General features: G+C 45.2%; 1 protein-coding gene across 2 annotated transcripts in view; it reads right to left on the reverse strand.

Moving 5' to 3' along the window:
• Positions 1–1423: 1423 nt before the first annotated feature.
• The window catches only part of PIGL (phosphatidylinositol glycan anchor biosynthesis class L), an 84158-nt gene continuing 58612 nt past the window's right edge, over positions 1424–26969 (reverse strand). Inside the window, exons 3-8 of one of the 2 annotated variants that reach the window (XR_003964750.1) lie at positions 25783–25873; positions 19348–19415; positions 17540–17571; positions 15854–15987; positions 7167–7391; positions 1424–1687 (exon numbers count right to left, since the gene is read on the reverse strand). Coding sequence is in view for 1 of the 2 variants with exons in the window: in XM_030296192.1 (XP_030152052.1) it covers positions 7293–7391; positions 15854–15987; positions 17540–17571; positions 19348–19415; positions 25783–25873 (424 nt within the window). In the remaining variant the exon portion in view is untranslated. Of the gene's footprint in view, positions 1688–6523; positions 7392–15853; positions 15988–17539; positions 17572–19347; positions 19416–25782; positions 25874–26969 lie in introns of those variants that run through there. The other variant, XM_030296192.1, reaches the window with a different exon arrangement.

Consider the following 26969-nt stretch of genomic DNA (forward strand, 5'->3'; position numbering starts at 1 on the left):
ACCGGGTTCACAGAGTGATGTATCCTCAGAGTGAACTAAAACATTTTACTGTAATCTCTTTTTCACACTATTTCTTGAGTTGCGACATAATTCACATACCGTAACGTTCACTCTTTTTAACTCCTAGGTTTGAGTATATTCACAAGGTTGTCCAACCTTCACCACTATCATTTCCAGACATTTCCTCACCTCGCGTGCATTAGCAATCACTCCTTTCCTGTACCCCCAAGCCTTGGAAACCACTAATCTACTTTCTGTCACTATGAATTTGCCGATTCTGGACATTTCATACAAATGGGACTCATACCATATGTGGCCTTTTTTTGTCTGGCTTCTGTCACTTAGCATAATGGCTTCAAAGTTCATCCTCACTGTGTCCGGACTTCATTTTTTTTATGGCTGAATAATAAACAGAATGCCATATTTTGTTTATCTCTTCATCAGTTGATGGGACATTTGAGTTTTATGAATGAGGCTACTCTAAACAATCGTTTACAAGTTTTCATGTGAACATAGTTTTAGTTCTCTTGGATATAGACCTAGGAGTGCCATTGCTGGGTCCTCTAGGAAATCTTGAAGTTACTAAGGAATTGTGAAACTGTTTTCCACAGTAGCTACACCATTTTACATTCCCATCAGAAATAAGAGAGTTCCAATAGCTCCCTATGCTCACCAACACTTGTTATTTAGTGTTTGTTGGTCTGTTTTAATCATAGCCATCCTGGTGGATATGACATAGCATCTCATTGTGGGTTGTTATTTTTAAATTTTTTTAAATGTTTATTCTTTTTTTTTTTTTTTTTTTGAGAGAGAGTGTGTGGGGGAAGGGCAGAGAGAAAGGGAGACAGAGAACCTGAAGTAGGCTCTGCACTGTCAGTGCAAAGCCCAACATGAGGCTCAAACCTATGAACCGTGAGATCATGACCTGAGCTGAATTCAGACACTCAACCAACTGAGCCACCCAGGTGCCCCTCATTGTGTTTTTTATTTGCATTTTCTTCACGACTAATGATGTTTTTGTGATTGTTGGCCATTTGGATATCTTCTTGAAGAAATGTATATTCAAATCTTTTGCCTGTTTTTTACTTAGGTTGTCTTGTTGTTGAATTGTAAGAGCTCTTTATATATTCTGGATACTAGACCCTAATCAGATATATGATTTGCAAAACATTTTTCTCATTTCATTTTCTTGGTGATGTCCTTTGAAGCATAAAGTTTTCTGTTTTTTGTTTTGCTTGTGCTTTTGGTTTCATATTTCAGAAACCACTGGGGTGCCTGGGTGGCTCAGTCGGTTAAGCGTCCGACTTCCGCTCAGGTCATGATCTTGTGGTCTGTGGGTTTGACCCCTGCGTCAGGCTCTGTGCTGACAGCTGAGAGCCTGGAGCCTGCTTTGGATTCTGTGTCTCCCTCTCTCTGTCCCTCCCCCACTCATGCTCTGTCTCTCTCAAAATAATAAACATAAAAAAATTTTAATTAAAAAAAAAAAACTGTTATCTGATCCGAGGTCACAAAGACTTAATCTGTGTTTCCTTCTAAGAGTCACATAATTTTGGCTCTTGCATTTAGGTCTTGGCAGTAATTTTTGAAATTGGGATGTGTGAATCTTCCAGCTTTGTCCTTTAAGGCTGTTTTTGGCTTCTGAGTCTCTTGCACTTCTGTATGAATTTGAAGATCAGCTTGTCAATTTCTGCAAAAAAAGATGGCCGGAATTTTATTAGTAGTTGTAAAATTTAAAAAGATCTTGTATCTTTTATGTTAATCTTCTTTCTAGGCATCTTACAGTTCTTGATGTTGATGAGAATGGGATTTTTAAATTTTCATGTCTGTCACATTATTGCCAATTAAAGTAAATCTGATTTTTGTAAAGATGTCTATTGTCCAGTTGCCATACAAGTCTTCTCGTTTATTATAGTGGCTTTTACTGACATTGCTTGGGTTTCTAAACAGAGCCACCTCCTAATACTTACACCAATTACTTTATTGTTCTGTTATACTTCCGAACGACTTAGGTAATAATGACGATGATGATGAGTGCTTCATTCCTACCTTGTCCACTTAGTTTTAGACTGCTGGGTTTTGGTACATAGTCTTTATTTAAGTTGTATTCTTTTCTTTTTCTTAAAAATTGTTGTAGGAATAGTGACTGAATTTTGTTGTCTTACAGCACCTGTCAATTAAAAAACATGGGTTGTTTTTTTTTTTTGGAGCACCTGGGTGCCTCAGTCGGTTGGATGTCCAGCTTTGGTTCAGGTCATGATCTGGTGGTTCATGGGTTTGAGCCCTGCGTTGGGTTCTGGGCTGACAGCTCAGAGCCTGGAGCCTGCTTCAGATTCTGTGTCTCCTTCTCTCTCTGCCCCTCCACTGCTTGCTCTGGTTCTCTCTCTCTCTCTAAAATAAATAAAACATTTAAAAATTTTTTTAAAAAATAGCAGCAGGGGCGCTTGGGTGGCCAGTCCGTTAAGCGTCTGACTCTTGGTTTCGGCTCACATGATCTCACGGTTTGTGGGTTCAAGCCCCACATCGGGCTCTGTGCTGACAGCTCGGAGCCTGGAGCCTGCTTCGGATTCTGTGTCTCCCTCTCTCTGTGCCCCTCCCCTGCTAATGCTCTATTTCTCTCTGTCTCTCAAAAATAAATAAATGTTAAAAAAAAAAAAAAAGAAAGTTATTTAATTATACTTAAAAAAATGTGGCCTGGAAAATCTGCTTTGGGAAATGTATTAGGAATTTCTCAGGGGCTAATAAATAATTGGATTTTATAAATGTTTTATTACATAAGGAGTGAACGTTGACTTTATCTAAGTTCTTTACATTATCCAAATGCTGTGTCTTTACTACTTGCCAACCTCATTTGTCCAAATTCTGAAAGAATATTAAAGCCTTACATTATTATTATTGTGTTTTTTTTAATTTTTAAATGTTTTTATTTAGTTTTGAGAGAAAGAGACACAGAGCGAGCGGGGAGGGGCAGAGAGAGAGAGAGAGGGAGACAGAATCCGAAGCAGGCTCCAGGCTCTGACCTGTCAGCACAGAGCCCAATGTGAGGCTTGAACCCATGAACTGTGAGATCATGACCTGAGCCAAAGTCGGATGCTCAACCGTCTGAGCCACCCAGGCAGCCCAGTTTTTTCTTTTCTTTTCTTTTTTAATATAAAGAACTTGGATTTCTGGGAGTTTATTTCATGTATCTGGCTGCTGTGATATTTGGTCCATATCTTCTCATGGAGTGAATCTAGTACTGTTCTAAAATGTCCCCCGTTGTTCTGGGTTTAACAATTGTTGATGTTTGGATTTATGTTGTCTCCCTTTCTTTTTGTATGCCTTTGGCATCTGGTAGGTGGCTCATGCGTTTACGTTTAGCCTCTCCTTGTTACTTTTAGATGCTAGATTTTGTTTTCTCAGTTTTGTTAGGGAAATTAACCATTCTTTTTTGTTTTTTTGGGAAGTAACTGACACCTGATTTCATTCTTTTCGTATCATTTCCATTACATTTGTTACATTTTATGCTTCCTTTCCTCCCTTCCTTCTTTTTCTTAGTGCTGCAGGCTTTGAGGTTTCTTTGTTTCCTCTTCTCCCCTTAGTTAATTGGGATTCTACACTTTTCAGGTGGTCACCTTGCCCGGGCTGAAAACGCAGAGGGAGCTCGTATTGGTCTCCATCTTCTTGCCCCGAACCATGCCGCTTCTCTCCACCAGCTTCCCCTTGAGCCCCGGGGGGAGGAGTGGGGGGGCTTCACAATGCTTTTATCTCCCTCCCCAATTCGAAATTTACGATTTTGCAGCCCACGTGTGTATCTTTGTGAAAAACAGAAGCTGGGTAGAACATGGGGAGCCCTGCCGATGCACCGACTCAAGTCTCTTTCTGATGATGTCAATTCTCCTTTATTATCCCCCATCTGTAACTGTTTCTCATTCTGGAAACTCCCCTTTTTCACATGTTAGGACTCCTAGGTTTTTGTTTGTGTGTTTGTTTCCTTAGATGTATTTTTAAAGTCCCTTTTCCATCATGATTTCCTCTCCCCCCTCCCCCTGGGTTGAGGATGTATCCTGTACCTGACGTTCCACATCACTAATTTGGCCACTCCTGAGAAACACCTGTGTTTTGTCTGGGCCAGGGCCCCAGCTTTCACTGTTTTTTGTTTTTTGTTTAAAATTTTTTAAGTGTTTATTTATTTTTGAAGGAGAGAGAGAGAGAGAGAGAGAGAGAGAGAGAGAGAGATGGAGTGTGAGCAGGGGCGGGGCAGAGAGAGAGACACGCACACAGAATCTGAAGCAGGCTCCAGGTTCTGAGCTGTCAGCACAGAGCCCGACGTGGGGCTCGAACTCACGGACCGCAAGATCATGACCTGAGCCGAAGTTGGACGCTTAACTGACTGAGCCACCCAGGCCCCCCATCCTTATTATTTTTTTTTAACTTTTATTTATTTTTGAGACAGAGAGAGACAGAGCATGAACTGGGGAGGAGCAGAGAGAGAGGGAGACACAGAATCTGAAACAGGCTCCAGGCTCTGAGCGGTCAGCACAGAGCCCGACGCGGGGCTCGAACTCACGGACCGCAAGATCATGACCTGAGCCGAAGTCGGACGCCCAACCGACCGAGCCACCCAGGGCCCCCCCCCATCCTTATTATTTTTAATAGTTTCACAGCATTCTGTTTTACTGGTATACCCACATTTCTTTAAGCAATCCTGAATCGATAGACATTTGGACTGGCTCAGTATTGGACTATTATAAAGTGTTACAGTGTCCATTCCTTACATCCCTCCTTTGCCACATGTAAATCTACAGTGTAAATCATTGGAAGCAGAAATGCTGGGTCAGAGGGTATGTGACTTTACCTTCCACAGAGGCTGTACCATTACGTGTCTGTCAGCAGTGTATTAGCCAGTTTTTCTCTAATGAATCATTTCCATACAAAATCCAAACTATCCTGGATACACACATTTTTTAAAAACTTCACATTATATCAAAAGTGTACTATAACATCATAACCATTCATAAACAACAAAATCCTTTAAAATGATAAATGTTCATTTTAATTTTTTTTCCACATTTATTTTTGAAATACAGAGAGAGACAGTATGAGCAGGGGAGGGGAAGAGAGAGAGGAAGACACAGAATCAGAAGCAGGCTCCAGGTTCTGAGCTGTCAGCACAGAGCCCGATGTGGGGCTCGAACTCACGAACCGTGAGATCGTGACCTGAGCAGAAGTCGGAGGCTTAACCAACTGAGCCACCCAGGATCCCCGATAAATGTTCATTTTAGAAAGAGAAGCTTACTAATTAGAAATTACCTTTTTTTTTTTTTAAGCAAGCTCTATACCCAACATGGGGCTTGAACTCATGATACCCCGAGATCAGGAGTCACACGGTCTACCAACTGAACCAGCCAGGCACCCCAGGAATTACATTTTGGATATATATCTCTATATATCTCTGTCTCTCTCTCTTCAGCTTGAGCCAAAGTCCGATGCTTAACTGAGTCGCCCAGGCGCCCCAAGTAGGGGTATTTTATAAGCTCTTAACACATAATGAGACTCGCAGTCCAGGGAAGCTGGTTGAGTGCCCGTCTTGCCAGCAGTAGGACAGGAGGCAGCCTGGCCCCCACGCTCTAACCAGCATCAGTGGCTTATTTCTTGTCACGGTTTCATTGGGAGGCTATTAGGAGCTTTTGACAGATTTTAAGTAGACAGAAAACATAACCACACTTGCATTTCGATTCCAGCTTCGGGGCCTGATAGCCCTTTCGGTCCCTTTTGGCCCCTAGGAGGCATTCAAGAGAGCTCCAGTGAGCAGGTCTCTAACCTGTTGCTATGGAGACAGCAATTGCGGGCCTTCGGGCAGGCAAAGAGGCCACCCACTGGACAACGCACACCAAGAGCCTTTCTGTGTCGGGACTTGAACGTACATTCTAGTCCCTCTGCTTTACGCCTGCTTACTCTGTAGACCTCAGAATGCCAGCCGCTCATCTTTCCCGAGCCCCGACTGCATGCCGGACCCTTTCCATGCGTCTACCAGGCGTCATCTCCTCCGAGGTGGGTACCATTACGGTCCCCCATTTTGCAGAGGAGACAATGGAGGCAGAGAAAGGTCCAAACACCTTCTCCGTGGTTATGCTGCTGGTAAGTCTGGCCTCACACCCAGGCTCACCAGCACGCGGAGCCCCAGCTCTTCACGGCTGCGCTTCCCTGCCTCAGGCCACCTCCCCGGACCACTAGCTGGACTGTGGGAATAGCTTCCAAGCCAGACGCCTCAGAGTCTTTTTGTTTGTAGCACAATTTTAAGACATCCGCTTTTTGGGGAGCCTGGGTGGCTCAGTCGGTTAAGCGTCCGACTTGGGCTCAGGTCATGGTCTCACGGTTTGTGAGTTCAAGCCGCACGTCAGACTCTGTGCTGGCAGCTTGGAGCCTGGAGCCTGCTTTGGATTCTGTGTCTCCCTCTCTCTCTGCTCCTCCCCCAGTCATGCTCTGTTTCTCTCTCTCCTTCAAAAATAAATAAAAATATTAAAAAAAAAAAAAAGACATCCGCTTTTTGAGTGTTACAAAAAACAAAACACAAAACACAAAGAAAAAACAGTTCCAGATTTGTCTTCCTTTTTCCGGCTTTCCCCAGAAGCCTGGGAGCTGAGGTATTTGATTGTAAGCTCCTTCAGGGCAGGGCCCACATCATACCAGTCTCAGTATGAAATGCTGGGCACAGGGTTGGGGCCTTGGGAGCCCCAATTTAAGGACTGCGATGCTAAATGGAGAACTTCCTCTAGATTCAAATCTGACACATAGGCCACAACGTTAATCAAAGGAATTATGGTTGAACTAGTTCAATAAAGACTGTGTGTGTGTGTGTGTGTGTGTGTGTGTTTGGCAAGCCTGCTTTGGAAATGATGTAAAAATACTGCATCATGGCCTCTGTGAAGTGATGATGTCAGCACACTTTTGCCTTCATTTGTACTCCTAGCAGGCTCTGTGCTATGTGTTTGACATACATTGTGCCCTTACATAACCTGTTTTTCACGAGAACTTGAGGATCTAGCAGGGTGGCTGTTATTACCCTTGGGTTTGTTTGGTTTGGGCTGCTGTAGGTTTTTCTTTTTCCCCCAGACGAAGAAGCTCAAGCTTGGACAACCCGTTGGCCAGCACGCACCCCACCCCCTCCACATATGTTAGAGGCTCACGGCATGGATGAGCAGAGCTCTGTCTGCCTCGGCCCCGGGGAGGTGAGCCAGCTCATGGCCAGGCGCCAGGCTTCCTGGGCTCGTTCTTCTCCCTTTCTTCTGCGGACCGGAAAGCTCTTCAAGGCTTCAGAGGAAGTGCAGAGAGTTGATTCTCATGTACCTGGAGAAGAGCACGTAGAGGCGGCGGAACCAGAGCAGCTGGCTGCGGTGGCAGGACATGGCTTTCTAGAAGAATCCAAGAGGACCAGTTGAGAAACCCTTGCACTGGAGCAGCTTCTGTCATGCTCACTTCTGCCTTGCACGCCCACGAACACATTTCACACACTGTGGCCTAATCTGGCTTCTTCCTGTAACTCGCTAAACCTCTCTGGGTTGGCCCCCACTCGCTGCCTCCCCGCCCCATCTCTCACTTACAACCATGTGATAAAAATCTTGTGATGCAAATGGCAGTTATAGCACTTGAGTCTCCATGCCTTATCTTAATTTAACAACCCTGTGAGTTAAGTACTGTTATTGCTTAAATTTTTTTGTTAGTGGACGAGGAAACTTGTCAGTCTCAAACAGCTAGTACATGGTGGAGCTGATATTTGAACTCAGAGCCATCTGAATGGTTCTCAAGCCTACATTCTTAATTACTTTGCTGCACTAAGTCGCATATATAACACATACAGGGATGTTTTGTGGGAAGCAAGCTAGGATATTATGCTCAAACTCTCCTGAATTAGGTAAGCTGGGAGGAAGAGGAAGAGGGGGAGAAGAAAAACGAATACGCATAGATACGGGGCACCTGGGTGGCTCAGTCAGTTAAGCATCTGACTTTGGCTCAGGTGGTGATCTCACAGTTTGTGATTCTGAGCCCCACAGGTAGAAATCACGAAATATAAAACTTTCTCTTGCCATCATAACCATTTACGGTTCAGTAGTTTTAACCATATTCACATTGCTGCATAAAAAATCTGTAGAACTTTGTCATCTTGCAAAAATAAAACTCTAAACCCACTAAAACCCAGCTCCCCATTTCCCCCTCCCCCAGTCCCTGGCAACCACCATTCTACCTTCTGTTTGTGTGATTTTCACTGCTCTAGATATCTCATATAAGTAGAATCACACAGTGTTTGTCCTTTTGTGACTGGCTTATTTCACTCAGCAAAATGTCCTCGATGTTCATCCATGTCGTAGCAGGTATTCCTTTTTTTTTTTTTTTAAGCCTGAATAATATCCCATCATAAGTGTGTAGATTTCTTAATCCATTCAAATGCCATGGACATTTGGGCCTGCTTCTACCTGTTGGCTATTGCGTATAATGCTACAATGAACATGTGGAACTATCTCTTCGAGACCCTGCTTTCGATTCTTTTGGATATAAACCCAGAAGTGGGATTGCTGGATCATATGGTAATTCTATTTCCTTTTTCCTTTCCTTTCCTTCCTAGTAAACTCTACCCCCGACATGGGGTTTGATCTCACGAACCCGAGATCAAGAGTCGCATGCTCTACTGACCAGCCAGGTGCCCTGTATTTACTTTTAATTTTCTCATCCTCAACATAATTCAGGTGTTCTGACCTGGTCAAGAGGAAGCGGTAAATTCATGCTTCCTGTTCCAAACACATAGCGATGACAGAGGAAAATGCAAAGAGACACGGATGGGTCAAAACTAACACCAAGAGCACCATGAACTTAAAGAATGTGGACAGAGGTGTGAGAGGCCAAAGCAGAGGATTACTGGCTCAAAGGCTCAGAGCGAAGTGGTAGCTGGGAGTTCTGCTTCTGGTCTCACTCCCGGGACTCTGCTGGAGCGGGCAGGGGCTCCCTCGTCAGATAAGAGGTTGGGGGAAAAAAAATGCCGCCGACTGCTTTGAGAGCAAGCTGAATGCTTTGAGACCAGCACTGAACAGTTACCTGCTGGCTCTGTGACTGGAATTGCCAGTGACGACCTGATTCTGGCCTTCAAGCAATTGCAAAGATGAGGAGGGAGAGCACAGAGGAAGAGGGGAGTAACATCCCCCAAGTCAACCACCTAGCCCCTAGTTTCCAAATCAGAATTCCTGGAGACATGACGTAATGTGATGCAAAGAAAGAGATGTAATCAAATTAGCAACTAGACCATGAATATATTTTAGATGAAGATAGTTTCATAGAACAATTTGTCAAAGACTGATTACATTTTGGACATTCAAAGAGCTAAGTGGGAGGAAAACCAGCTTAAAGACTAAATTATCGGGACACCCGGGTGGCTCGGTCGGTTAGGCGTCTCACTTGATTTCAGCTCAGGTCATGATCTCACAGTTGTGAGACTGAGTCCCTCGTCGGACTCCGTGCTGAGCGTGGAGCCTGCTTGGGATTCTCTCTTCTCTCTCTCTTTCTCCTCTCTCCCTCCTTCTCCCTCTGCCCCTTCCCCACTTTCATGCACATGCATTCTCTCAATAAAAAAAAAAAGAATAAGAAATTATGAAATTAAAAAAAATGGAAGTGAAACAATAGGTGGTCGTAAAATAAAAAATTAGGTATTGTAGAAATGAAAACAAAATTTGAAATAGAGAACAAATGTGAAAGAACAATTAGGAGACACAAAGCATAGATTAAAAGTCCTCAAGGTGGGGGGCACCTGGGTGGCTCCGTTGGTTAAGCATCTGACTTCGGCTCAGGTCATGATCTCACGGTTTGTGAGTTCAAGCCCCACGTCAGACTCTGTGCTGGCAGCTCAGAGCCTGGAGCCTGCTTCGGATTCTGTGTCTCCCTCCCTCTCTGCTCTTCCCCCACTCATGCTCTTTTTCTCTCCCTCCTTCAAAAATAAACATTAAAAAAAAATTTTTTTTAAAGTCCTCAAGGGGGGCGCCTGGGTGGCTCAGTTGGTTAAGCGGTTAAGCATCTGACTTTGGCTCTAATCATACTCTCATGATTTGTGGGTTCAAGCCCTGCGTCGGGCTCTGTGCTGACAGTTCAGAGCCTGGAGCCTGCTTCAGATTCTGTGTCTCCCTCCCCCACTCATGCTCTCTCTCGAAAATATCATGCTCTCAGAAATAAATATTTTTAAAAAATAATAATGAGTCCTCAAGGGACAGCTGGCTGGCTCAGTCAGAGGAGCACATAGCTCTTGATCTCGGGGTTGTGAGTTTGAGCCCCATTTTGGGTGTAGAGATTACTTAAATAAATAAACTTAAAAGAAAAAAGATTGAGAGTCCTCAATATGCATTCAGTAGGAATCCAGGAAGAGAACGGAGGGAACTTCACCCAAGTGCTGTTTGAAGAGAAAATAGGTGAGGAGTTTTGAGAATTGCCAACAGATAGAGGTCTCCAGGTTGAGAGTACGAGGCAGAAGAAATGAGCAAATCTACCCTAGACCTACTGTAATAAGACTGTGGAACCCAGAAACACAAAGATAACCTGAAACATTAACATAAAGGAGATTAACTGTACATGACTAATAAGATTACAATGACAGCAGGTCCCCGTTGCCAAAGGATAAGGATGGGAGTTACATCTTCAAACACCTTTGCAGAGGGCCTATAACTCAAGCTAAACCTTTATTTCCAGTTAACCTCATTCAGAAGGCGACATGCAAACACTCAAAGGCTAAGAGAAGTTGCCTTCCTTAGACCCTCACTAAAAAATGCTGAAGAACAGGCATCAGCAAAAGTGAACCCAGAGGTAACGTGTGGGATACAAGAAACAGGGAAGGGCCAGCAATCTAGTAGGTATCAGCAATGATATCATAAGGTACAGTAACAGAGTGGGGCAGAGTTGATCAATGAGCAATTAAAACCTGCTAAAGTTGGGTGGCAGGGAGGACAAATACGGATTGCTTTGAATTTTATGGTTATGAATGATATTACAATTTTAGGGCGAACCACAGAAATACCATCTATAGCTTCCAAAACAGAGGGGGAGAAAGCAGGGAGAGGGGCCATGGAAAATTTGACCGATCCAACAGAAGGCAGGAAAAGGGTGGTGGGGGCCGGGGGATAACGTTAAACAGAAAACACAAAATAAGATAGTAGAAAAAAGTCCAAATAGATCAATAGTAACAAATAAAAATAAACCAAATATCCCCACTTGCTTTCATAGCACACTTGTACTGAGCACAGCATAAGGTATAGAGTTGTTGAATCACTATGTGGTACATTAGAAACAAATGTCAACTACACCTCAATAAAAGAAACAAGATATTTCGTAGAAGGATTAAGAAAAAAATACAACTATATGCTGCTTACAGAAGACACATCTAAAAATTACAAGTGATTAAAAATAAAAATAAAGGTATTAAAAAGCCCCACACTGGGCATGGAGCCTACTTAAAGAAAAAAAAAAAGGTATTAAAAAAGATGAACCATGTAGATACAAGTCCAAAGAAAGCTATCATAGCAATGTTAAGATTAAAATAGAATTTAAGACAAAACCATTAATAATGTGAGACATAGGATAATAAAAGGAATAGTTTGCTAAGATACAATGACCTTGATCTTTTTGTGCACAAGACACACATAAAGCAAAAACAAAGACAAATGGACAAATGCAAACTCAGGGGAAGAGATCTCAACATACTTGTATCAAAGTAGTAGATCAAAAAGTTAAAAAAAGTAGTTAGAATACACAAGTTGTGACCAACATAAGTACTAAGCTTGATCTACTGGTAAGATCCAGAGTCTGAAATGCAAAGCATCGAGCACACACAAACTTTTTAGGTAAACAAGTTAACATTTACAAAAAGTGATCATAAAGTAGGTCATTCATTGAAGAACTCTCAATAAGTCTTTAAAAACCAGTATTACACAGGCCACATGTGATGACCAGAAAGCAATTCAATTATAAGTCAACAATAAAAAGGCTATATCTTGATTCTTGTTATGGTAGTTATGTTATATAAAGTTACTACAGACACTTGATTTAGTCAATACTGAATCATTGTTCCTGAGAGCCTCTGGTCACAACATTTTCATCAACTGATCAACACATAACCTTGTTTTTTGTTTTCATTTTTGTTTTGTTTTGATTTGTTTTTTGAGAGAGAGAGAGAGAGAGAGAGCACGAGCAGGGGAGAGGGGCAGAGATAGAAAATCCCAAGCGATGCAGGGCTAGATCCCATGACCCTGGGATCATGACCTGAGCCGAAATCAAGAGTTGGACGCTCAAGTGACTGAGCCACCCAGGCGCTCCAACACATAACCTTGTTTTATCTGTGTTTTTTTGAAGGCACCTTATTCAATAGTATGTTATCAATTCATTAATACTGAATTCACAACTAATGGGGCTATAACTCATACATGCATGAAGCTTATCTAACACACGTACTTTCTCTGTAAGATACGTCACAGCTTTCACGCCCTTAGCCTCATTAGGCAGCACTTTGATGCTATATTTAGAAGACGTTTTAAACCACAAAGTCACCAACAAAACAAAAATGAGAACAATGCGACACTAAATATACTGGGAAAGGATACTTGTTTACAGTAGGAGAGCTGAAATGAGACGGCAGAGGGTCACCTTGTTCAACAGTTGGGAACCTGTGTGTGTGTGCATTGGTGGTGACTTAAAACTTTTCACTGCCTTGCAGATACGCATGTCCACAAATGACCGCAAAAGCACCAGGACTATTAATTCTGGGGTTACAAGTAAATTTTAGCACGTAGGCACATTTGCAAATGTGGAACTTGAGAATAATGACGATCTACTGTATCTAATCACACATATGCATTTTAAACTCTAAAATATGCCCTTAAACACTTCATGTATTAAAGAGGAACTCACAATGGGAACTATAAATTACTTATAACTGAATGGCGGGAGAAAAAGCACATATCAGAACTTGTCAGGTGCAGCTAAAGGAATACTTCAAGGGAAATTAATAGTATTGAAGTGTATTATTTTAAAAGACTGAAAATGGAAAAAAAAAAAAGGGCCGAGAAATTAAAAAAAAAAAAGTGTCAGGGGTGCCTGGTGGCTCAGTTGGTTGAGCGTCTGACTTCAGCTCAGGTCATGATCTCATGTCTCATGGGTTCAAGCCTTGCATCGGGCTCTGTGTGACAGCTCAGAGCCTGGAGCCTGCTTCGGATTCTGTGTCTCCCTCGCTCTCTGCCCCTCCCCCGCTTGCACTTTCTCTCTCTTTCTCTGTCTCTTCCCAAAATAAACACTAAAAGAATAGTAAAATAAAAAATAAAAATAGTGTCAAACATGAGTAAAGTAGAAGGGCAAAAATAAAGTACAAAGATTAATGACCTATCAAATAAACAAGGGAGAACACATATTTCCGTTTCGTGTTGCCTGTTCAACATCTGGCAAAGTGCCTTTGGTAGGTATCCATGTTTATTGCAGACAGTTTAGAAAAGAAAACTAAGGGGCACCCAGGTGGCTCAGTCAGTTAAGCATCTGACTTCAGCTCAGGTCATGATCTCACAGCTCGTGAGTTCGAGCCCACATTGGGCTCTACGCTGACAACTCGGGAGTCTGAAGTCTGCTTCAGATTCTGTGTCCCCCTCTCTCTCTGACCCTCCCCTGCTCGCACTCTGTCTCTCTCTCTCTCTCTCAAAAATAAACAAACATTAAAAAAAATTAAAAAAAAAGAAAGAAAACTAAACAGCAAAAAGAAATCATTATCTTGAGTTCTCTCAGTTCTACTCATCGCTGCTCTTCTCTTTCTGGTGGACTGAAGTCAGCTGGGGGTGACGCCTGTAGACAAACTGAGCAATCCTCCTTAACTGCCTGCTCCCTAACTCCATGGTTCTTAGAATCACCTGCCCTACCGCCAGCTAAGGGTTTTCGCTACGAGGGCCTTACTGGGCCTGTCATTTCCTCCATAGACACCTAGGCCTCTGGCGGTCTATCCTACTGGCTCTTTACATTGGCTCCTTCACAGAGGCTCCCGGCAGGTCTCAATTCCTTAGACTCAAGCTGTGTGGTACATCCATACAAGGGAACGCAGGCACCCATTGCAATTCAAATACATAAGGACATAGAAGAAAAGAGGCATAATATTAGAACAGGTTTTAAATAGTAGGCACTGTGTGATCTCATTAAAAAAAAAAATATATATATATATATATATACACACATATGGACACCTGGGTGGCTCAGTCAGTTAAATGTCCAACTTCAGCTCAGGTCAGGGTCTCACAGTTCATGGGTACAAGCCCTGCATCAGGCTCTGCGCTGACAGCTCAGAGCCTGCTTCACATTCTCTGTCTCCCTCTCTCTCTCTGCCCCTCCCCTGTTCATGTTCTCTCTCTCTCAAAAATAAGTAAACATTAAAAAAATTAATAAAAAAGGGGTGCCTAGGTGGCCCAGTCAGTTAAGCATCCAACTGCAGCTCAGGTCATGATCTCGCAGTTTGTGAGTTCGAGCCCCGCGTCGGGCTCTGTGCTGACAGCCCGGAGCCTGGAGCCTGCTTCGGATTCTGTGTCTCCCTCTCTCTCTGCTCTTCCTCCGCTCATGCTCTGTCTCTCTCCCCTTCAAACAAATAAATGAACTTAAAAAAAATTAAAAAATATATATTTATATAATATTCTTTATATAGAGGACATACGTTAACAATAATTACCTTTGAGTGGTGGCACTGTGGGTAATTTTTATTAATTATTTTTATTTTCTTCTTTTTTTTATTTAAAAAAATTTTTTTTCAACGTTTATTTATTTTTGGGACAGAGAGAGACAGAGCATGAACGGGGGAGGGGCAGAGAGAGAGGGAGACACAGAATCGGAAGCAGGCTCCAGGCTCTGAGCCATCAGCCCAGAGCCCGACGCGGGGCTCGAACTCATGGACCGCGAGATCGTGACCTGGCTGAAGTCGGACGCTTAACCGACTGCGCCACCCAGGCGCCCCTGTTATTTACTTTTAAAAAAGCGTGTGTTATTTTTATAATCAGAAAAAAGGGTGGGGGTGCCTGGCTGACTCAGGAGGTGGAGTATGTGACTCTTGATCTCAAGGTTGTAAGTTGGAGCCCCATGTTGGGCGTAGAGATTACTTAAACATAAACTCTTTAGGGCTCCTGGGTGGTTCAGTTGGTTAAGTGTCTGACTCTTGATTTCGGCTCAGGTTATAATTTTGCAGTTTGTGAGATCGAGCCCCGAGTCAGGCTCTGCACAGACAGCATGGAGCCGGCTTGGGATTCTCTCTCTCTCCTCTCTTTTTGTCCCTCTCCCTGCTCGCACTCTCTCTCTCTCTCTCTCTTCCGTGTGTACACACCCTCACTCTCTCTTTCTCAAAATAAATAAACATTTCAAAAAGATTTAAAAAAATCTTTAAAAAGAGAAAAGAAAAGAAAAGAAAAGAAAAGAAAAGAAAAGAAAAGGTGAAAGTCCTTGAAAATCTATGACTGCCAAGGTCTAGCTAGATAGTCCTAACACTCAGGTGCTGAACTGCTGTGGAAAGTCTTCGGGGCGCCTGGGTGGCGCAGTCGGTTAAGCGTCCGACTTCAGCCAGGTCACGATCTCGCGGTCCGTGAGTTCGAGCCCCGCGTCAGGCTCTGGGCTGATGGCTCGGAGTCTGGAGCCTGCTTCCGATTCTGTGTCTCCCTCTCTCTCTGCCCCTCCCCCGTTCATGCTCTGTCTCTCTCTGTCCCAAAAATAAATAAACGTTGAAAAAAAAAAATTAAAAAAAAAAAAAAAAAGAAAGTCTTCTGTTAGGGGTCATGAGGAGCCAGGGGGTCTGGGACACAGATCCAGAGGGAGGAGTCCAGGAATTCACAATCCTCACCTTGGCCTGTGCCACTTCTTTGCTGGTGAGCACGAAGAGGACATCCCGGGTCTGAAGCAGAGTAAAGGGCAGGTCCAGGAGGGAGATATACTTGCGTAACACATTCACTGACTGAAGTGTGAGCACGGAACACCCTGGTTGGGGGGAGGGGAGAGGGGAGAAGTGAAGAGTCTTGTTGCTTCCAGGCAGATTCCCCCTGAGCACCCTACCTCTCCCTTGGGGCTCAGGGCAGGGCAGGACCGTGGCCATGGAGTTGCCAGATGACTCTGTAGCACCAAAGCTGTGTTTTGCCCATCATCCTCACAGACAGGAAGAGTGACAGGGTCACAGAACACCTGGCTGGATGTCCTCTACTTGCTACATGCCTTAGCAAGAGAAGGTTGGTTGCTAGAGGTTGGGAACTGGCTACATCAAGGCCAAGGGAAAAGCGATGAAGACCGGAATTTCTGTATTGGGAGGCAAGAGACCTAGTTCCTGCTCTGGCACTCAAGACCCGACAGATTTAGGGAAGTCCCTTCAGCTCTCTGAGCCTCAGTTTTCTCATCTGTAAAATGGCATTGACAGTGTGGGAGCCTGTCTCACAGCATTGATGTGAGGATCGAATAAACTACAGTCCCATTCTAAAGCCCTCACAGCTTGGTAAGCTCAGCCCATTCGGAGGGCTGAGCTCTCTGAACTCTACCTAAGTTTTCATTTGCTTCATCTTTATAACACTCCTGAGGGATGTATATTACTCCCACTGACAGAGCAGAAACTGGCTCAGAGAGGTTAAGCATCAGTGTCACACAGTGAATGGTCAAGTGGGGTCAAACACCTTCTAACTCAAACAGATGAACCCATCAAGCACCCATCAGCCATTGACAAGTAATTGGGGGCTGGGATGTGACTTCAGACAGACAGACCGAAAGAACACTGGAGGTGAAAAAGACCCACCTGGTGAGAAAGCTAGACAGATGAGCGGCCAAGGTCCAGTGTCATGGTTAATTTTATGTGTCAACTTCACTGGGTCACAGGGTACCCAGATATTGGGCTGTACATTATTTCTGGGTGTGCCTGGGAGGGTTTTTTTGGATGAGCTTAGCATTCAAATTGGTGGCCTCAGGAAGGCAGACTGCCCTCCCCAGTGAGGGTGGACATGATCCAATCCATTGAGGGCCTCAATAGAAGGAAAGGTGGATGAAGGGAGAATTTCTTCTTTTCTGCCCATTAAGCTAGGACATGGGTCATCACCTGCCCTTGGCCTGGGATTTACACCATTGGCCCTCCTGCTTCTCAGGCCTTTGGACCCCACTAACTGACCCCCAGGTTCCTGGGCCCCCAGCTTGCAGAGATGCTAGACTGTGGGACTTCTCAGCCTCTGTACTTGCATGAGCCAAATCCTTATAATAAGTTTCTTTCATATTTGTATCTCCTATTGGTTCTGGTTTTCTAACCCATCTGGCCTCCCCTCCCACCCAGAGGCTGCCTAGCTGGCAGGGCACTTCCCAATGGATACAACCTGCTTTGAAAGCTGGAGGACCCACACTGACAGACACACTGAACTGGGTCAGAAAGAGTGTGGTCCAGCCTCCCCGGCCCCACCTTTGTTGGGCCTATGGCAGTTTTCCACATATTTACATTTTTTTGTCCAATAAGTTTTTTTAGAGGGATAGTAACTAGCAGACTTTGGCAAAAGGGACAACTTACCTTTAGGTAATTTCTGTTCTGAATGCAGGGTCCTGGAAGAAGAAAGGACAGGAGTGAAAGGGAGCAATAATTCCTTTGCAGGAAGAGCCTTCAGAGTGTAGAGGTTAAAGGCAAGCCTCTCCAACTTGGACCACAATGGCATGTAGATTATTTTGAGTTAAAAGCAATCAAAACCCAGCAAATTGAGGAAAACCGCTTTATATCCCCCTCAACCACCTAAATTTGCTCTGGAAAGGGGGTCTGTACCAGGAAGAGAACTAGTCAAAGAGATTCCTTTTCACCTAAAAATCTTATCTGCATAACAGGGAATCCTTTGTTTTCCAAACATCTCCTCTCACCTTCCTGCTAATGTTCTTCCTCTTCTTTGTACCTCCAGACTTCCGCCCTCCTCCTGAGCTGAGGATGACATATAAGCCTCAGGTTGCCTGACCATCTTTGGAATTTCATATTTGTGTAGATTCTCCATATGACAACATTAAATTTGATTTTTTCCTATTAATGGTCTCATGGAAATTTAATTCTTAGTCTAGCTAGAAGAACCTTGGACAGAGGAAAATTTCTTCCTCCCCAACAGTATTAGGGCCTGCCATACCCTGTGATCCTTCTGTAGGTTTCTAGGTAGTTGCTTTTACATCAATCACCAAAGAGGTTCCTGGGATTCCACACCTCTGGCTACAGCTAAAGGGATCAGGGTGGGCACCTTACCCCAGACAATCTGGGGGCTGACCAATGGTTATGAAGTGCCCTGGTCCAAGCTTCGCCCATTAGAGATGCAGGGAACCACAAAGGATTCTTCCAAGTTTTTCTCTTTTGAAATTGAAAAATGAGGTGGTTGGACTTAAGGATAGGTGAGATCATTTCTAGCTTTACATATTTCACTGCTCTGGTCTAAGAACATCAGGCGTGTTTAGAAGAAAGTTATAAAGTAAATGCTTCACTTCAAGGTGCCCCTTCCTGTCCTCAGTGGCTAAGCCAGGTCCACCACTCCGCCACTCATGACGCCCAGGAGAAGCACTTCTCTAGAGGGTAGGAAACATGGTACATACTTGTACGAGCCTCTGTAAGTCCCTCAAATGTCTTTGAGGTGCAATTTTTTTTTATCAGTAAAATGCAGACACCTATTTGGTAGATTTGAAATAGTGTACAGAATGCACAACAGGAGAAAACAAAATAAATTAGGAGGAAAAAGAAGACGAAGCCAAGAGGCACACCGATTCACAGAACTCAGCCCTGAAAGTCTCCCACATGTGCTCTGAGGGGTCACGAATTTGGCCCTAAAGCTCTCTGTGGCCAAAGCAAAGAGAGAAATAAAATGTTACCCCATTTTTCCGTGGGGGAAAAACACCTTAGGTGTTAAGGAGACGAAACAATAAGTCAACTTAGGAGTGATTTCTCACAAGAGAATGTGGTAAGATGTCTGAGCAACGTGGACAAGAGTGGCTCTCTATAACTCAGTGGTCACTTTCACGGGGCCCAGACAGCGAGTGGGGAAGTACTTTAGAAACCATCCATCTTGGGACACCTGGGAGGCTCAGGCGGTTAAGCGTCTGACTTCAGCTCAGGTTATGATCTCACGGTTTGTGGGTTCGAGCCCCGCGTCGGGCTCTGTGCTGACAGCTCAGAGCCTGGAACCTGTTTCCGATTCTGTGTCTCCCTCTCTCTCTGCCCCTCCCCTGCTCGTGCTCTTTCTTTCTCTCTCTCTCTCTCAAAGAATAAATAAATATTTAAAAAACTTTTTTAGAAACCATCCATCCACCCTGAGCAAAGGAAAAGACCCTCTCCCACCTCCAACACGTGGAGAGTCCTACCTCACGGCCGCATATAGAGCAACGTGGTTGCTGTGACCACTCACTCCCCCTGCGTCGAAAGTCACCACCTGTAGAGAGATACAGGGTGTTCACTCATGACTGTCTGAATGCTCTCTCTGACTCCATTTCAAAGTAGCCGTCCCCATTCCCTTGGGATGAAAGGGAGCGCACAGACCCCTGGAACGTTTGCAATCGTGAGGACACCTGAACTCACTTCGGAGCAGATCGGTGGTGTGTAACCACTGCTTTGGCCAGTTGTGTGGAGACTGTTTCCGTGGGTTTTACTGTTTAATCTTGTTCCAGGCCAGTGGAGCAGAGTGGAATTCAGCCATGATAGGAACCTGAGTTCAGGGTATCTCTGTCTCTTATCTTCCTGGCTGTTTATGAACACAGTTTTCTCGGCCGGCTGCTGTGTGAACTCTTGTGCATGTAGACGCTGCCTGAATCTTTCGGCTTCTTTTCCTTGTGCCATACTGAGGGCACAGAGGCTTTGAGGGGCAATGTCTACCATGCATCGGGGTTAAAATCATAGAAGTTTATTTGCTCATGGATTGCCTCTGTATCATCTTTTTTTTTTTTTTAACATTTATTCATTTTTGAGAGATGGAGAGAGACAGAGTAGAGTGGAAGAGGGGCAGAGAGAGAGAGGGAGGCACAGAATCTGAAACAGGCTCCAGGCTCTGAGGAGTCAGCACAGAGCCCGATGCGGGGCTTGAACCCACGGACTGCGAGATCATGACCTGAGCTGAAGTCGGACACTTAACCGACTGAGTCACCCAGGCGTCCCACCTGTTTTTTTTTAAGTTTATTTATTTATTTTGAGAGAGACAGAGAAGCAAGTGGGGGAGGGACACAGAGAGGGAGAGAGAGAGAATCCTAAGCAGGCTCCGTGCTGTCAGCAGAGGGCCCAAAGCAGGGCTTGAACTCACAAAACTGTGAGATCATGACCTGAGCTGAAACCAAGAGTTGGACACTCAACCGACTGAACCACCTAGATGCCCCCGTATCATCTGTTATTAATGATAAGCTTAGTCTACATTCCAACATTTCATTTCTGCACAGATGATTAAAAAAACACCCAAATAGCAGTTTGAATAATAACAATAATTTGCTTGAATAATAAGATAAATAAATAAGAAATATAAAAAAGAGAACAAGGACTCAGATAAAAGAACACGAATGGTTGGTGAGGGGTAGTGCAAAGAGGCAAGCTGTCCCCAAGAAAAGAGAGTGGCCATGCAGCACGGACTAAAGGGACAGGATAGGGCTTGAACTCACAATCCTGAGATCAAGACCTGAATGGAGATCAAGAGTCGGTTGCTTAACCGACTGAGCTACCCAGGCACCCCTGGCCTTTCTATTTTAAATCGTAAAATGTTTACTTCAGGTATGGAGAACTATGTTAAAATGAGAGCAGCTAACATTTATTGAGCATAGGTTGAGGGGTGGGGATACAGATTGAAAGAAAGTTTATTTATATTTTATTTTATTAAAAAAATTTTTATTTTTATTAAAATTTTTTTTTAACATTTATTTACTTTTGAGAGACAGAGAGAAACAGAGCATGAGCAGGGGACAGATAGAGAGAGAGGGGGACACAGAATCTGAAGCAGGCTCCGGGCTCTTAGCCGTCAGCACGGAGCCCGATGTGGGGCTCACGAACTGTGAGATCATGACCTGAGCTGAAGTTGGATACTCAACCGAGTCACCCAAGCACCCCTTTTTTCTTTTTCTTTAAAAATTTTTTTAATGTTTACTTATTTTTTTTTTTCAATGTTTATTTATTTTTGGGACAGAGAGAGACAGAGCATGAACGGGGGAGGGGCAGAGTGAGAGGGAGACACAGAATCGGAAACAGGCTCCAGGCTCCGAGCCATCAGCCCGGAGCCTGACGCGGGGCTCGAACTCACGGACCGCGAGATCGTGACCTGGCTGAAGTCGGACGCTTAACCGACTGCGCCACCCAGGTGCCCCAATGTTTACTTATTTTTGAGAGAGAACATGAGCAAAGGGGCACAGAGAGGGAGACATAATCCGAAGTAGGCTCTGTGCTGTCAGCGCAAAGACATGGGGCTGGAACCCATGAACCGTGAGATCATGACCTGAGCTGAAATCGGACCCTCAACTGACTGAGCCACCCAGGCACCCCAGACACCTGTAGCTCCTTCTAGAACTCCATCCACTTTTCCCTCCTTACTTGCAGAGATCTTTGTTTAGATGAAATCTTGCCCAGACCCCAATCAACAGGAGGTAACAGTGGGGCTGCTCTGGTTTCTCAAAGATGGCGGTTCTCAACGGGGAGCAGTGTTGCCCCAGGGACATCTGGCAACGTCTGGAGATACATTTGCTGTGATGAGTGAGGGCTGTTGCCACTGGGTAGAGAGGTGGGCTGTCAGTGAGGAGAGGCCAGGGGTGCTGCTAAGCATGTACAGTGCAGAGGACAGTCGACCATAACAAACAATGCTGTGGTCCCAAGTGTCATGGCGCCCTGAGGGAGCAGGGACTAGGTATGTTTGGTTCACTGCTATCTCGAAGTTCACAGCCAGTAGTGAACATCACATAGCAGGTGGTCAGTAAATATTTGTTGGATGAAAGGTTGAGATAGGGGTTGGGCCCAGGACCTCGCCTGCTTGTTACCCAAAGACACTACCAACCCCCCTACACTGTTTTATATAAAGGGCAGCATTATAATGCTTTTCAAGGCCCTGTCCGGGCAGCGGAGCTGGGACCAGATAGTACACGGTTTCCTTCCATCACACTGTGCTAACCACTGCAGAGCCAGCTTTTGGTTTGGACAGAGGAGAACTTTTGGTATCATCCCAGCACAGCCCAGGTGAGACTCTATCTTCCCAGGTCCAGCCAATACTTCCGGTCCAGAGGGGGCACCTGGGCCCTCTGATCCTCTCATCGTGTGACTTCTCACCTGTTCACTGCTAACTCCTCGCCCCTGGCCCTGCAGGGCCTATGGGGGTGGGAAGGTGCATTTCACTGCATCGTGGGGGCTGAGTCGTGATTATGGCCCTTCATGCCCATACTGGCGATGGTGTTAGCATGGCCTTATACTCCGCTGATGTACTAGTGCAGGCCAGGGAAATTGTTCCTGACTGCACTGTGACAGCTTGAGAGTTTCCTTATTTATTTATTTAAATTTTTAATGTTTTTATTTATTTTTGAAGGGGAGAGACAGACAGAACATGAGTGGGGTAGAGCAGAGAGAGAGGGAGACACAGAATTCGAAGCAGGCTCCTGCCTCTAAGCTGTCAGCACAGAACCCGACGCGGGGCTCGAACCCACAAACTGTGAGATCATGACCTGAGCCGAAGTCAGACGCTCAACCGACTGAGCCACCCAGGGGCCCTGAGAGTTTCCTTATTAACAGCAAGGTGTGTTAAAGAGCTGTTTTAGTGTTATTATTTTATTTTTTTAATGTTTATTTTTGAGAGAAAGAGAGAGAGAGAGAGAGCACACACATGTGCACAGAAGTGGGGGAAGGGCAGAGAGAGAGAGAGGGAGGCAGAGAGTCGAAAGAAGTTTGGACGCTCAACCAAGTGAGCCACCCACGTGCCCCTAAAGAGCTCTTTTAAACCAGTTTTCTTGTGTATGGAAATTAAATCAACTCAGGGTTGTCCTGACAATGAAGGCCCCTCACTCACTGGAATGAAGGTGAGCACCTCAGACAACAGGAAAGAGCTCCAGGCCACCAGGTGGCAGTTGACGGTGGTGGCAGTTTGAGGACGAGCCCCGTGTGGGGTCTGTTCTTGTTCTTGGGGATATAAAAGGTGTCACGGGGGCACCCGGGTGGCTCTGTTGGTTAAGCATCCGACTTCGGCTCAGGTCATGATCTCGCGGTTCGTGGGTTCGAGCCCCACGTCAGGGTCTGTGCTGACTGCTCGGAGCCTGGAGCCTGCTTCGGATTCTGTGTCTCCCTCTCTCTCTGCCCCTCCCCCGATCACGTTCTGTCTCTCTCCCTCAAAAATAAATAAACATTTAAAAAAATTTTTTTTTAAAAAAAGGTGTCATGTGTAGCCCTTGCCACCATGGACCTTCCAGCCTAGTTTCAAGACACAGTCTTGTACTTCAAAGAATAAACAGCAATTCGCAGGATACACATCAAATACTGTGGGAATCTGAAAAAGGGCTGAAGAAGTCGGGGAAGGCTTCTTGGAGGAGGAGGCTTTGAGGTGGGCCTGGATCGCAAATCGGTTTTCTAGGACCCAAACTCAGGAGACTGTTCTGAGAGCCAGAATGACACGCAGAACTATCTGTGCTCTGAGACCCCTCCCTGGGTGCTCAGAGCTGTGGCCAACTTGAACGTGGTCTGGCCCCTCAGCAAGGACCAATCCTGTCCACCAGCGTGCAGTACTTGAGGGCCAGACCAAGGAGGGCCAAGTTCAGAAAGATGGGAGTTGATCTCACAAGCGAAGTTCCTGGGGAAACCAGCAGTTGTGAGAGTGTTTGGGGACAGGTCCTGGGGAAGCCACAACTGTGGGGAAACGGGGTCCCAAGGGGGATTGCAGAGCACTTCATGGACCTCACTGTGTTACTTCAGGCTCTGAAGACCGGCTCTGTCTCTGGTTCGGGGCTGTGGAGCCCATGTTCTGCCTGCGTGGGCTGGGGTGGGATGGCCAAGAGAACCCAGGCAAGCCCAGTCAGCGGGGCTGGGCATTTGACTCCGAGGCCCATGGACCCTTCCCTCTAGCTTTCACACTCAGACCCTCCCGGAAGGTAAAGCTAGGAAGAGTGGCACTGCGAGCTGTTGGTGGCCATTTTTCCAGCCAGGAGAAAGAAGGCAGCGCACAGAGCAAGATGAAGAGTCCCATCACCTGCGTCTCGGCCTTTATGTGAATCACAGTGAGTCACTTAGGTGCCCCTTTTGGCCTCTGTGGACTAAGTTTCATTTGTGTTTTGTGTCATGAGGAAACAGGATGGTCTTCAATATAAATAAATAGATAGATAGATAGATAGATAGATAGATAGATAGATGTGACTGCCCCTCCGACAAAAGAAAGAAAATGCTACATGAAATATGCCCCCCCCCCCAAAAAAAAAAACGAAAAAAAAGAAAAATGATCTGACCAATACGTCAACGAAAATCTGTTCTTAGGAAAGGTCTAATAGGGCGCACCTGGGTGGGTCAGTCAGTTGAGCGTCCAACTCTTGGTCTCTGTTCAGGTCACAATCTCATGGTTCGTGAGTTCGAGCCCCGCCCGCATCGAGTTCTGTGTTGACAGCCCAGAGCGTGGTTGGTATTCTTGGGATTCTCTCTCTCCCTCTCTCTCTCTCTCTCTCTCTCTCTCTCTCTCTGCCCCCCCTTTGGTATCACTCTCTAAATAAATACATAAATAAATAAATAAGGAAGGTCTAATAAGTCATGGGGCGCCTGGGTGGCTCAGTTGTTTAAGTGTCTGACTTCGGCTCAGGTCATGATCTCACGGTTCGTGGGTTCGAGTCCCATGTTGGGCTCTGTGCTGACAGCTCAGAGCCAGCTTGAGCAGGCTGTCTCTCTGTGTCCCCCTGTCTGTCTGCCCCTTCTCCATTCTGGTTCTCGCTCTCTCTCTCAAAAATAAATAAACATGGAAAAAAAAGTCTAATAAATCAGTTTACTCAGTGAATTCAGCATTGATAAAAGCCTAACGTGTTTGTGTGCCAGCGGGACTCATCAAAACTTAAACTAAAAGATTAGGGCTTTAAGTGGTAGGATTTTAGGCATTAACCCGTGAGGGATTATTATTATTATTATCTTACAAGTGGACAGTAAGCCTTCTGAAAAGCCTTAACATCAAACACTGGCGACAACCAGTCCAGGCAATCCTGGTGGAGCTGAGACGGGGGCCCCCACACTTGTTCATCTCGGCAAGTAAGTGTGAATCTCCATCATTGCCCTGTCTGTGACCAAAATGTCCTCCATGTAGGGCATGTGAATTTATCCGTGTACTTTTCTGGAGTGAGAAATTGAGGTTTAAGATCCTAGTAGCTTCCCCACCTGCTGACCTTGGGCAAGCTGCTCGGCCTCTGGAAACGCAAGTTTCCTCCATGTCAAATGAGAACTATAACAACATTTATCTCTTAAAGTTAGAACGGCCCTCTAAACGTGACAATGCTTCGTGAAAGGCGAAATTCCGCACGACGTGTCACACATAGCACAGGCTCCAGGGGCCCTGGGTGTTTAGGTGGCGGGACAGAGGTTGGGGTGGGGATGGTTAAGGAGGACACAGTTTGGAAAGAAAACCTCTGCCTCTATCTGAGCCTGATAATTTGGTTCCATGGTCTCACAAAAGGTGTGTTTGTTACTCTGAAGGTTGAAAAGAGAGCCGGGTGTGGGGGGGGGGACTCTTTTTGAAGTGGTTTTGGAGAAGCTCTGGATGTGGGAGGGCAGCCATAGTCAAGGTGTGCCTGGGACCCCCCGCTTTGCATTCTAGGAGGGCATCCCCTTACCAGGTTGATGCTGTTCACTTCTATGTGCTGGAGGAGGGTGCTAGCCACATGCTCTGTGTCCCACTGCACACCTGGGTCATCTGGGAAATCCCTGGAAGGAAGGAAGGAAGGAAGGAAGGAAGAAGCACAACTTGAACATATTTTCTAATCAGGTGTGAACTTCTCCCTAAGCTCTGGTAGGAGTGTGCTAGTCCTGTGATAGGAATTGTGTGGGGGCAGGGGAGCACCCTTAAGTATCCAGATTTCGGCGAAAGAGAGATTTAGAAGCGTGACACAACGAGAAATCGGTGCACAGTTTCACATGACACACTTTTGGAGCTTTGTGCTCGCTGCTGAGGGGAGGAAACACACCAAAGAGACGATCTGGGGAGACATATGGGTTTAACAGCAAATGTGGACACAGCCGAATGATATGTAAGAATAGTAACAATAGCGCTTTGATAAAAAGTACGAAGCTATGTTACTTCATTTAACCTCATGAACACCTGCTGAGGGAGCCTTTACAGAGGAAGTTGAGAAGACTGCTTGCAAGATTGTTAAGAGTTGGAATCGAACCCACGCTTTCTGACTGCAAAGCAAAGACGTTTTAGCACTAGGGAGCCAGCAACATCTTCTCTCCAATGGGGCTGCACCACATGAGGCTGGCCTCAGGATAAAAGTCTTTGTAGATTAATCTGCACCTTATCTGTGTCTCCACTTGGCCGCGCCATAGACCTGTCTCCTCCCACATCTGTTTTTTGTGCATTGATCTATGGCATCACCTAACATGAGACCAAGGCCTCAATTTGAGGATGTTATTCATATTCTTTTCATTTACTTATTTATTGAATTTTTATTTATTTTCATATATATATATATTTAAAGTTTATTTATTTTGTGTGGGGTGGCGGTGGGGGGGGGCGCGGGGGGAAGGAGCAGAGAGAGAGGAAGAGAGAGAATCAATCGCAAGCAGGCCCTAAGCTGGTAACACAGAGCCCGACGTGGGGCTTGGTCTCACGAACCGTGAGATCATGACCTGAGCTGAAATCAAGAGTTGGACACTTAACCCACTGAGCCACCCACGTGCTTCTACTTCTTAAAGTTTAAATTAAAATCTCTACCCCCAACATGGGGCTCGAATCCATGACCCCAAGATCAAGAATGGCATGCTCCACCGACTGAGCCTGTCAGGTGCCCCTATGCATAGT

This window comes from Lynx canadensis, chromosome E1, assembly GCF_007474595.2.
Source record: "Lynx canadensis isolate LIC74 chromosome E1, mLynCan4.pri.v2, whole genome shotgun sequence".
NCBI classification, from domain to species: Eukaryota; Metazoa; Chordata; class Mammalia; order Carnivora; family Felidae; genus Lynx; species Lynx canadensis.